Raw genomic sequence first — 12,018 nt, forward strand, 5'->3', positions numbered from 1 at the left:
AAGAGGCAAGACAAACCAAGAAGTGGGTTCATGAACTCAGGCAGACAGGGCAAATTGCTGAAATAACCCCAGAACACTGTGACTTGAAATATGGAGAAAACATAACACTACTTTGTAGGTACACTTGGTGGCCATTTTATCAGGAACACCTTCCATTAAGGTGCACTTTAAAAAGCCTCATTTTGAATTACCCTTATTTGGTGACTATAGGGCATCTGTTATTGCACAGTTTGCATTAGTTATCCTCTAGGCCTTCCCCGATGGGCAGCTTCTGACTGTGGGTCCACTTTTGGCTACATAATTGGATTGGAGGAATTAGAAAAAAGTCTACTCCTAAGCCAACACGTGGGTCATTCTCATATCACTGTCTCATTTTGAAAAAGGTCCACCACACGGATAACATCTAGTGAGCTATTTGATAGAATGAGAGCAGGTACACCAGAGCCTCGGGAGCCTAACACACTTTTGCAGGTAGAAAGTGTGATCCCCCCTCCTTGGACCACTGTCCATAGGTGCTCACCACTTAAGACTGGGACCACCCCACAAACCTTGTTGTTTTCGAGAATACCCAGTCTTCTGACCAAAACTATTTGAGCCTTGTCAAAGTCGCTCAGGTCTTCACATCTGCCCATTTCTCCCACATCTAACACGTCAAGTATAAGAACAGACTGTTTGCTTATAGCATAATATATACACGCACCACTTCTGTGTGAAAAAGTATTTGCCCCTTCCCAATCTCTTCTGTCTTTGCATAGCTGTCACACTTGAATGTTTCATACCATCAAACAACTTTTAAAACTAGACATATATAACACAAGTAAATACAAAATGCTGTTTTTAAATCATTTCTTTTCTAAAATTAATAATTGCCCCTTTAGCTACTAAATCCACCCGTTTAGCAAATTTAACTGACTATTTGGGTCAATTTCACTAGCAACACCCAGGTATGATTACTGCAAGGCCTGTTCAATCACTTAAATAAAACCCGTCTAGCAACATGAAGCAGGCTAGAAGGTCTCAAAAAGCAGCACATGATGCCACATCATTCCCAGTCTGGGAAAGGGTTACTGGGATTCCAGTGACTCCAGCATACCACAATGAGAGCCATAATACACAAATGAAGAAAACATGGAACAGTGGTGAACCAATTGTCTCAGTTAAGGTTAATGTACATGTGTTTCCACAATAAGAAAGACACCAGACAAAATGGCATCCATAGGAGAGTTGCAGTGCACAAACCACTGTGGACTAAAAAGAACCCCCTAAGAGTTCTGAAATAATATTCTGTGGACTGATGAGTCAAAGGTGGAACTTTTGGAAGACACAGATCATGGACATGGAAGTAGTTAAGGTTAAGGTGATGATGAGCATGAGGTGCTAGAGCTGAGCTAGAGCCAATGTGGACCTATGAGGAGCAGAGAAACCGAAAGTTTCCTACGGCAGTGCCTCCCTGACTGACTGCTATTAATGGGCTATGCAACTTGAGTTCAGTAGCAGCCTATGTGATCAAAGCTTAATTCAAATGGGGCTTGATAACAAAAAAAATCGTTATCATGCCTTTTCATGGATCCTTTGGCTACTCCACACACATAAAAATCACAGCACACAAAAGGAGAGGTGGAAAAATCTCTTATTTATCTTGCTCCCATGACTTCTCTCTGACTTGCTTTTAACTCCAAAACAGATGTCAATGTAAGTGCAAATGGAATGACTGCCATTTCCACATACACTCTATCTAAACTTTCCCGAAAGTCTTTCTCAAAAGGCTAAAAGTCATCTGGGAACAAAAAACAGCAACAGCTCTTGCACAAAACAAAAAATCTTCTGCTATGTAGCAATCAAGACTCATAAAAGATAAGAAAATGGCTGAAAAGATGGGAGGCTTGGCTACAGAGTTACAGATTTTTCTTGTAAAAAGAATCTGTAGACAAATCAATGAATCTCAGGATATCTTAATAAATTAAAGCTCTGCACTCTTTACAAACCCTTTAAGAAAGTCAGTTATGCTAAGAATTCCACCAGAGTCTAATTATGTCAGTGCAAGTACAGATTCAATGCACAGGCCAAGAACCTTGGCTTCACCGTAATTTAACAGAAAAACAGAAAAGAAGTATCAGAATCAAAGAATACAGCATTCACTTTAAGGAAACAAACTATTCATTCCTTTTTGACAAAGTTTGAGTAAAAATACATCAGTCGGATCATTAAAAACAACACATTCAAGGTTGCAATTAGCAAGTCGACTTCTTAATTTGGAGATAATTACGCTCTTGCGGGTGTTAACGTGGTGGGAGTGCTAACAGAGCTCTGCTTTAGCGCTCAGTGGGGCTCCGAATGGGAGCAGACAGTTGATTTTGCTCTGCTTTTGGCATTTCAAAGAGCACAAACACAAGAATTAACCCAGCCATTCATGTGGACAGCAGGAAGGAGAGAAAAAATGGCAGTTCCTGTGTGCTGAATGAAACACTAGCAAACAAAAGCTGTGCTTAACTATACATTTGTATGAATGAATTTACATCACAGTCTTTGGTAATGCAAATTCATTCTCTTGAAACAGTAGCCACGTTTACATGCATCCTGATAATCCGTTAATAATCTGACTAATGGCTCAATCGGAATAGAATACGTCCATGTAAACACCTCGATCGGAAGAGACTAATCCAATTGAGGCCAATTGGAATACAATCTCTATCCGACTGAAGAAGGTGGGTAAACCTCTAAATAATCCATTAAATAGAAGAATAATGTCTGTGTGAACGCCTGAATCTGATTACACTCCAATTGGAAGGTGTAAGAACGTTCTGCGCATGCGCGGCGCGTCACAGCGAAAGGTTTATATCGTTCAACATGGCGGGGCAGTAACTGGTCTGCAGAGGAGACGAGGTTTATACTCTGAGCTTTAAAACACGGCGGTGGGACGGACATCCAGCTTGTGTCTCAGAGCAAGACGTCTTCCTTTATAAGTACAGGACGTTTTTCTGAGCCTGACATCAGTTTAAAGCCATTAAAAACTGGAAGCTCATCTCATGCCGACTGGACCTCATGTGATGTTCGCGGTAACGTTTACTCTCAGCGCTGCTCCATGCATGCGCGTCATTTTGCATCGGATTACTAGTAGTGGGCATGTAAACGAAGATTTTCATTAGATTGTTTTCAATCGGATTGACAAATTTTTTTGCATGTAAACACAGCCAATGACTTTTACAAACTTACAACTGGCCTGAATCATAGTTTCTGAATATGATATTTAAAAGCTGTCTTCATAGCTTAGGTTTAAGAAGCAGAATCTTTCTAAGTGCAATTTTATGCAGCTAATTACTTGAGAGTAACTAATGGTTCCATGATGCACTTTTAGGCTATGTGGGTCTTAAACTTTAGAATATGAATAGATCCATAAATGTAAAAACATTAAGATTACATGTAAGAACCTAATGTTTAATGTATGACTAAAAAAATCCATAATGTAAAAGATGCTGTTTTATTTTATATGTGAAGATAAAGCACATGCTTATAACCATGTAACACACTTGCAAGCCATTTATAACATGGTCATAAGTAGTTTGTTACCAGCCTGATTTAGGCTGCACAATTTTTTAAGTTAGTTTCAGTGCTTTTTAACACCTTTTTAAGTCCTCGACAAAAAATTAATTTCCAACATACAACAATGCACACAAACTCAATGTAACGTGCTATAGTCTATTTTCTTAAACCAACTGCTTGAAAAATCAAACATTTATATGTGTTTTGAACAGAATGGTCTGTTCACTGTGTTTGACGATTCTGTATCTGCTAGCACTTAATCAGTGGTCAGCTTTTGACCATAGCACCACTGATACTTTTGGTGGCAGACTATTCCAGATTAGTGTAATACACTATAACCCTGATCTTAATGCAGTGTCTTAGGATTTAACACCTGCAGTAGTAATAAAAGATATTTTATTATATTACATTTTTAAACTCCATCAAAAGGCTTAATAAGACTTTTTAGAGATGGGCAGGAATCCCTGTGAGGCCTAATCCAGAATGACTCACCCCTATTTGGAAAGCTCCTGTGAAGTAGTCGAGGTTGGCCTGGATGAAGCCAATGTTTTTAAGCCCCAGTTGTGAACTTCTATCTTTCGCTCTCACCAGAGACTCTTCTTTGTTTTCAATAAGGATGACCTAAGGGTTCAAAACATGGTCAGTACATTGCACAGCCATCTGCAACTTCTGCATAAATGTAAAATTTTAACACAGAGTGAAAGCCAATTGAATCAATTTCAAATGATATTTGCATAAACAAACAAATACTGCACTGAACATATGCTTCAACTTTCCTGAGATTTCTGTCTTGAGGCACTCAAACAAGTTAAAAATGTACCGTCCCGAAAACTAGAACACCTCTTTACACGACTGTATTCCTTCATAAATTTACAGGCTCTCAATAATCCGCAGTAATTGTCTAATAATCTGCAGTTATTGATTATTCAAACAGTCATGTAAACACCATTCTCCGAATCTAGAAATCTGATTAAGAAATCCGATAAAAGAGATTTTAGCTCCGTAGTCAGATTTTTCAGTGCATGTAAAGTCTTACTCTGATTTATTTCACATTCATCAGTCTGCACATGTGCAAAAACAGATGGCAACACCATAAATAAACAAGCAGTGATGCTGCGAGACGGCTGCAAAACACTTTTGGAGAAATGCTGAAACCAAACATCTTCATGAATCCTTTATTCATCTTCTTCTAGATGACGTATGTTTATATTTTTAGGTAAAGTGGTGCAATGTTTAAAAATAAAAGCTGCAGCATGAAGTTTGAAGTTTTACATTGCGGTTACGTCACGTCATCTTCTGTGAGTTTACCGGCTGGTTGCAAAGCAGCAATCCAATTACTGCCTGACTCATGTAGACCCAGAGTTTCCCCCTTATCTGACTACTTAAGAGCATGTAGACCTTTTTTACTATCTACAGTCTGGCCAGAGTGAGTTCTTAGCATGTGCATAGAAGTCTTCAGCAGACCACAACCAGCAGGCGAAGTTACGTGCAAACAAGACCAGATCAAGGATCCTGTGGGGTCTTTATAATTTGTTTTATTTTCATTAGTGTGTTTTTTCACATTTTATTAAAGTGGTGACACTTCATGACTTCTCCCATGCATAGGCACAGCCATGTTTGCGTACACTGACTCGAGTCACCGGATTATGGATATGACGACATGTTATCCTGTATAAGGTGACATAGCTATTTTAAGTTAATAAAACCTAGTGAGTTGGTGCCTCTTAGGGTTGTTCGTATTAGTCTAACTCTAAACTTTGGTTCTGCTGCACTTGGTGTATTTAATGTATTCAACAAAGCACAAAATACCAACAGGACTGTTTAAAACCTGAAGCACGCAGCACGGCTCACCCAGCAGAACGTTCTCCTGATGCTTTTTTCACAACTGAAACATGAGCGTATTTTGTTTTTTCTTCTTAAATATGCATAAACACATGCTTCATGCGTGCTGCTCACCAAGAATGACCAGTAAAGATTAAAAGGTAGGTTTAACTTTAATTGATTATCACATCGATTATCACAAACGTATATATATATATATATATACACTCATACGAACACACACACACACATCTATCTATCTATATACATCTATATAAACACACATACATACAGTATATATAAACATATAATAAGTAGTTAGTCAGTCAGGTCAGTGTTTCAGTTTTATTCTGATTTCTATTTTCAAATCTTATGGAAATTCTTTCTACTTGAGGCATGTAAGCGAGGGGATACAGTAGATCTCAAAATGCAATCTGTAAAAAGTGAGACTGAATGTTATAGGCACTAGTTATATCATACTCTAAGAGATCTTACCCAAAAAAAAAAACTAAAATGTATTGCCTCATTGTAATCTCCCCTTAAGCTTACCCGTTATGCATTACATTAACTTGTCATTGTGGGTTTTAAAAAAATAGTTTATTAATGATGGACTGTGCTTAAAGCATTTCTGCTTTTTGTGGGGTATCAAACTGATACAGAGAACCGCCACGTTTCACTGTCATTGGCACCAGCTTCAAAAATGTTAGTACTGAACTTTCTACAGACTCTGACACCAACTCCAGCAGTAATTTGGAGTAAGCTTTCAGTTACTGCAAAATCCTGACAATCATCTGGGAAGAACTGAGCTAGAGTTTCCTTTCCTTCGTCTCGGTCGGACTGAACCTGCTACGGCTGAAGAAAAGGAAGAAAGAGATTCTGGACTTACCTGACACTCAGGAAGTGTGTGCGCCAAAACAATCCCAACGTGGCCCTGAACACAAACATACAAAAAGAAGAAAAAGTCTAAAGACGGGGAGCTCAAAGAGCCAGTCAGATCAAAGGCTGGCCATCAGAGCTAGGCCCCGTCCGTTAGAATATTGACCCGTGAGCCGTTCTCTGTACGCCTGTGAACTCCGAACATGAAAGCCTGCTTCCAGGCTGTGTCTGTGCGCAGCATAACAAGAGCACTATGAGACATTACTTGGGAGAACTGGGACTGGCCAATATATACACACAAAAAACGGAGAAAAAAGATCCTGCAGAGTCACAATAGCCAAAAATAAGAGTTCCTTTTTCTTTAATTGTTGCCAAATGAATCATTTTTGACAGCTTGTCTTCATGTTATACTGAACCACAGTGATACTATTTTGAATGGGCTCTTTCCAAGAAAGTCCAGTATTTACAATTACCAGCCAATACCTGCTTGATCAATCTCCCTTTAAATTCTCATCAATTAATGTAACAAATGCACAATGTATAGAGTGCAGTGAGACACCATTATTTACATATTAATTAAGTGCTTATTAAGCATTAGTTACTAATTAGGTACTTGGTAATAGTACTTGATTACACTTAACTAATAGTAACAGATAGATAGGTGGATAGGTAGGTAGGTAGGTAGGTAGGTAGTAGGTAGGTAGGTAGGTAGGTAGGTAGACAAGATACTTTATTGATCCCGAAGGAAATTTAGAAATTTAGACCAGTATGACCACTTAAGTTTCTACTGTGATTCACAGTGAAGTATGTATTGGCTGCTCTTGGTCATGAATTTGTAGTAGATTGTTACTTCAATTGGACACAAAAAGCTGTAATGAATGATTAAGTGTCCACATAAGACTGCCCAGTAGAGGAACAAAGGGATTAACACATAAGTCATTAACTTGTTATTCTCATGTTACTAATTTATGAGTAAACAGATTTGTCTGTTTATTATTAGTGTAATAAACTGCAGTTAACAGAGTTCATGAGCAATTTATCTGCAAACTGAAAGTTAATAATTACTTAATTACTAAGTACTTAATCAGTAACTAAAGTTTAATGATCAGTTAATTTATATATAAATAATTACCATTTAATTTCTTACTAGCATATAATTGTCAATTAATTTGTGACCCTTAACATAAAGTTTATTTTTTTGTATTTATTCTAATGTTACATAGTGGTTTTACTGGCAAAAACACATTTACTGCCAAGATAAAAACTGTGGATTCTGCCATGGGCTGCACTGCTGAGGAGAGCTCAGGGTGTGTTGTCGGGATGCACCACACTGCCATGTTAATTTTGTTGCTGTTAATGTTGTTTATTAGTGGTAATATGTGTCAAGACTTGTTTGTGTTTTATTGTGTTCTATTTTGTGCAATGTGAAAACACAAGTGTTTACCATCTTCATGGCTGTTGGTGACCTCACCCTACTAGTTTCCCTATGAGTTAGATTCAAGATTCAAGAGTTTTATTGTCATGTTGACAGCAGAACAGGCAGTTGCACTGTACAATGAAATTCTTACTCTGCTGTTCCTCCATTCACCGAATATAATCTTAAGAGAATAAATAAAAAGAAAATAAGAATACCTCTAAAAACAGTAGTAAAAAAGTAAAAGTACAAGTAAAAATGTACAGTATGTGCAAAGTTAAAGTAAAATTAAAGTTACATGTGCATATGTGCAAATATGTAGAGCAGCTGTTCATAAAGTGCATCAAGTAACAGATGTAAACAGATATAAACAGTAAACAGTAGTGTTCTGTGCAAGTAATAGGTGTAAACAGTAAACAATATTGTTCTGTGCAGGTAATAGATGTAAACAGTATTGTTCTAACAGCAGCAGTACAGTGTAGGTAAGGTGCAGTTACTGAGTGCAAGGTTAAATCAGTTCAGATTGGGAGGGGGGGAAGTGAGGTATTCACCAGCCTGATGGCTTGTGAATAGAAACTGTTGGTCAGTCAGCACTGGTTAGTTCCCCACTTTGACTGCTGTTTCCACAATGAGCATTTTCTTGACAGAAAATGGATTCCACGTTTACCTCTGAGCCAACGCTACAATATAAATAGTTTTCTTGGTTGCCTAAAACATTTGGTGATCTACCTCAATGATGCTGGCGATTAGGCCAACTGTGGCTGAGAAAATAAGGTCAGTAATGTTTGACTGATGTGTGTTGGCCAAACTGTGTGTTGGAAAAGGTCATGTTGGTTAAATAATAATGAACATTCAGACTCTAGAGATTGCTTTGAGGCCTGTTTACAGAGCCTCAGGGCCTGGGAATTGTTTAGAAAGTGCTCTTTTCAAATTCCAGAGAAAAATAACAGATAAAAAAAAACAATATGACGAAAACTATATGGGGGTACAAGTGGTTAGGTTCACAGAGCCAAGTCATCTAAATCAGTTACAAGTTCCAGACACTAATGCCTGTTCCAGATATCAACTGATACCGTTTGACCCCAAGCGCCATGAACTAAACATAGAAAGTGTTTCTATAATTCACTGAAGTGAAGACCTAATAATCTGTGAACTCTCAGGCCAAATCTGAGCACAAAAACACACACAGTCAGAGATGGTTACTTACACCGCCACTGCAGAAGTCCACTATTGTGTGGCCTGGGTGGGCTAGCTCTGTCACCATGGCGATCAGGTTGTTCAGCTGCTGTCGCTTGCGCATAGCGCGAGTGTCTGACATCTTGCCTATGGAGAGGAGGAAATAAACTTAACCCATCAAACACTTGAGGACATCTAGATTTTTTTTAATGTTCTTATTAATGTTGGTCTAATGTTGGTTTTCAGCAACTTAAAATCCTGCAAGAACAACTGACATAAGTGCAGTATTGTACTAACCTTGCATCAAAAGAGCTTCAATATTTGCTTTTAAAAATTGTTTAAGAAAGAAACCACAGCATGGAAGACTCTTTAAACATGAAGCCGAGTGTTGAAGCTAAAGAATCAATCAAAAGATTAGAACATAGCTGTTTTATGTTAATATGTGTTAATATGGTATTTCTACATGCAATGCACCTTGTGGACCTGTATTGTAAGTATGGAAGACAGTAATTCAGTAAGTTAGTCAGTAATGCTGTCAGTAAATAAGCAAGTAAGTAGGTCAGTACATTAGGCCGTAAGCCAAAAAATCAATCAGGCTGTCTGTCTGTCAGTCAGCCAGTAAGCAAGTCAGTAAGCAAGTGAGTAATTCAGTAAGTTAGTCAGTAATTAAGTCAGTAAGTTAGCAAAAAAAATTTTTTAATCTGTAAGCAAGTCAATAATTTTATCTGGCTGCTGGTCAGTCAGTCGGTAAGTAAACAAATTAGTCAGTCAATACATAGTAAATAATCAGTATATCAGTCAATCAGTCAGAAAGTAGTCAGTAAGTAATCAGTCAATCAGTCAGAAAGTAGTGAGTAAGTAATCAGTATATCAGTCAATCAGTCAGAAAGTAGTCAGTATATCAGTCAATCAGCCAGAAAGAATTCAGTAAGTAGTCAGTATATCAGTCAATCAGTCAGAAAGTAGTCAGTAAGTAATCAGTATATCAGTCAATCAGTCAGAAAGTAGTCAGTAAATAATCAGTATATCAGTCAATCAGTCAGAAAGTAGTCAGTAAATAATCAGTATATCAGTCAATCAGACAAAAAGTAGTCAGTATATCAGTCAATCAGCCAGAAAGAAGTCAGTAAGTAATCAGTATATCAGTCAATCAGTCAGAAAGTAGTCAGTAAGTAATCAGTATATCAGTCAATCAGTCAGAAAGTAGTCAGTAAGTAATCAGTATATCAGTCAATCAGTCAGAAAGTAGTGAGTAAGTAATCAGTATATCAGTCAATCAGTCAGAAAGTAGTCAGTATATCAGTCAATCAGCCAGAAAGAATTCAGTAAGTAATCAGTATATCAGTCAATTAGTCAGAAAGTAGTCAGTAAATAATCAGTATATCAGTCAATCAGACAGAAAGTAGTCAGTATATCAGTCAATCAGCCAGAAAGAAGTCAGTAAGTAATCAGTATATCAGTCAATTAGTCAGAAAGTAGTCAGTAAATAATCAGTACATCAGTCAATCAGACAGAAAGTAGTCAGTATATCAGTCAATCAGCCAGAAAGAAGTCAGTAAGTAATCAGTATATCAGTCAATTAGTCAGAAAGTAGTCAGTAAATAATCAGTATATCAGTCAATCAGACAGAAAGTAGTCAGTATATCAGTCAATCAGCCAGAAAGAAGTCAGTAAGTAATCAGTATATCAGTCAATTAGTCAGAAAGTAGTCAGTAAATAATCAGTATATCAGTCAATCAGTCAGAAAGTAGTCAGAAAGTAGTCAGTATATCAGTCAATCAGCCAGAAAGTAGTCAGTAAATAATCAGTATATCAGTCAATCAGTCAGAAAGTAGTCAGTAAATAATCAGTATATCAGTCAATCAGACAGAAAGTAGTCAGTATATCAGTCAATCAGCCAGAAAGAAGTCAGTAAGTAATCAGTATATCAGTCAATCAGTCAGAAAGTAGTCAGTAAATAATCAGTACATCAGTCAATCAGACAGAAAGTAGTCAGTATATCAGTCAATCAGCCAGAAAGAAGTCAGTAAGTAATCAGTATATCAGTCAATCAGTCAGAAAGTAGTCAGTAAATAATCAGTATATCAGTCAATCAGACAGAAAGTAGTCAGTATATCAGTCAATCAGCCAGAAAGAAGTCAGTAAGTAATCAGTATATCAGTCAATTAGTCAGAAAGTAGTCAGTAAATAATCAGTATATCAGTCAATCAGACAGAAAGTAGTCAGAAAGTAGTCAGTATATCAGTCAATCAGTCAGAAAGTAGTCAGTAAATAATCAGTATATCAGTCAATCAGACAGAAAGTAGTCAGTATATCAGTCAATCAGCCAGAAAGTAGTCAGAAAGTAGTCAGTATATCAGTCAATCAGCCAGAAAGTAGTCAGTAAATAATCAGTATATCAGTCAATCAGTCAGAAAGTAGTCAGTAAATAATCAGTATATCAGTCAATCAGACAGAAAGTAGTCAGTATATCAGTCAATCAGCCAGAAAGAAGTCAGTAAGTAATCAGTATATCAGTCAATCAGTCAGAAAGTAGTCAGTAAATAATCAGTACATCAGTCAATCAGACAGAAAGTAGTCAGTATATCAGTCAATCAGCCAGAAAGAAGTCAGTAAGTAATCAGTATATCAGTCAATTAGTCAGAAAGTAGACAGTAAATAATCAGTATATCAGTCAATCAGACAGAAAGTAGTCAGTATATCAGTCAATCAGCCAGAAAGAAGTCAGTAAGTAATCAGTATATCAGTCAATTAGTCAGAAAGTAGTCAGTAAATAATCAGTATATCAGTCAATCAGCCAGAAAGTAGTCAGTAAATAATCAGTATATCAGTCAATCAGTCAGAAAGTAGTCAGTAAATAATCAGTATATCAGTCAATCAGACAGAAAGTAGTCAGTATATCAGTCAATCAGCCAGAAAGAAGTCAGTAAGTAATCAGTATATCAGTCAATCAGTCAGAAAGTAGTCAGTAAGTAATCAGTATATCAGTCAATCAGTCAGAAAGTAGTCAGTAATCAGCACTCTATTTGTCAGTAAGTAGTCAGTAAATAATCAGTATTTCGGTCAGTCAGTAAGTAGTAAATAATCAGTATATCAGTCAGACAGTCGATCAGCAAGAAATCACCACATCAGTTAGTCTATAAGTAGTCAGTATATAATCCGCCTATCACTCAATCAGTAAGTAGTCAGTA

At 37.1% G+C, this 12,018-nt stretch overlaps 1 protein-coding gene across 1 annotated transcript in view; it reads right to left on the reverse strand.

Annotated features, from left to right (window-relative positions):
• gstcd (glutathione S-transferase, C-terminal domain containing) overlaps positions 1-12,018 on the reverse strand; it is a 151,618-nt gene that overhangs the window by 39,048 nt on the left and 100,552 nt on the right. Inside the window, exons 6-8 of the mRNA XM_017701409.2 lie at positions 8,859-8,974; positions 6,248-6,292; positions 4,033-4,161 (exon numbers count right to left, since the gene is read on the reverse strand). Of these exons, the coding sequence (XP_017556898.1) occupies positions 4,033-4,161; positions 6,248-6,292; positions 8,859-8,974 (290 nt within the window). The remainder of the gene's footprint in view (positions 1-4,032; positions 4,162-6,247; positions 6,293-8,858; positions 8,975-12,018) is intronic.

Source organism: Pygocentrus nattereri, chromosome 5 (assembly GCF_015220715.1).
Source record: "Pygocentrus nattereri isolate fPygNat1 chromosome 5, fPygNat1.pri, whole genome shotgun sequence".
Taxonomy (NCBI): Eukaryota; Metazoa; Chordata; class Actinopteri; order Characiformes; family Serrasalmidae; genus Pygocentrus; species Pygocentrus nattereri.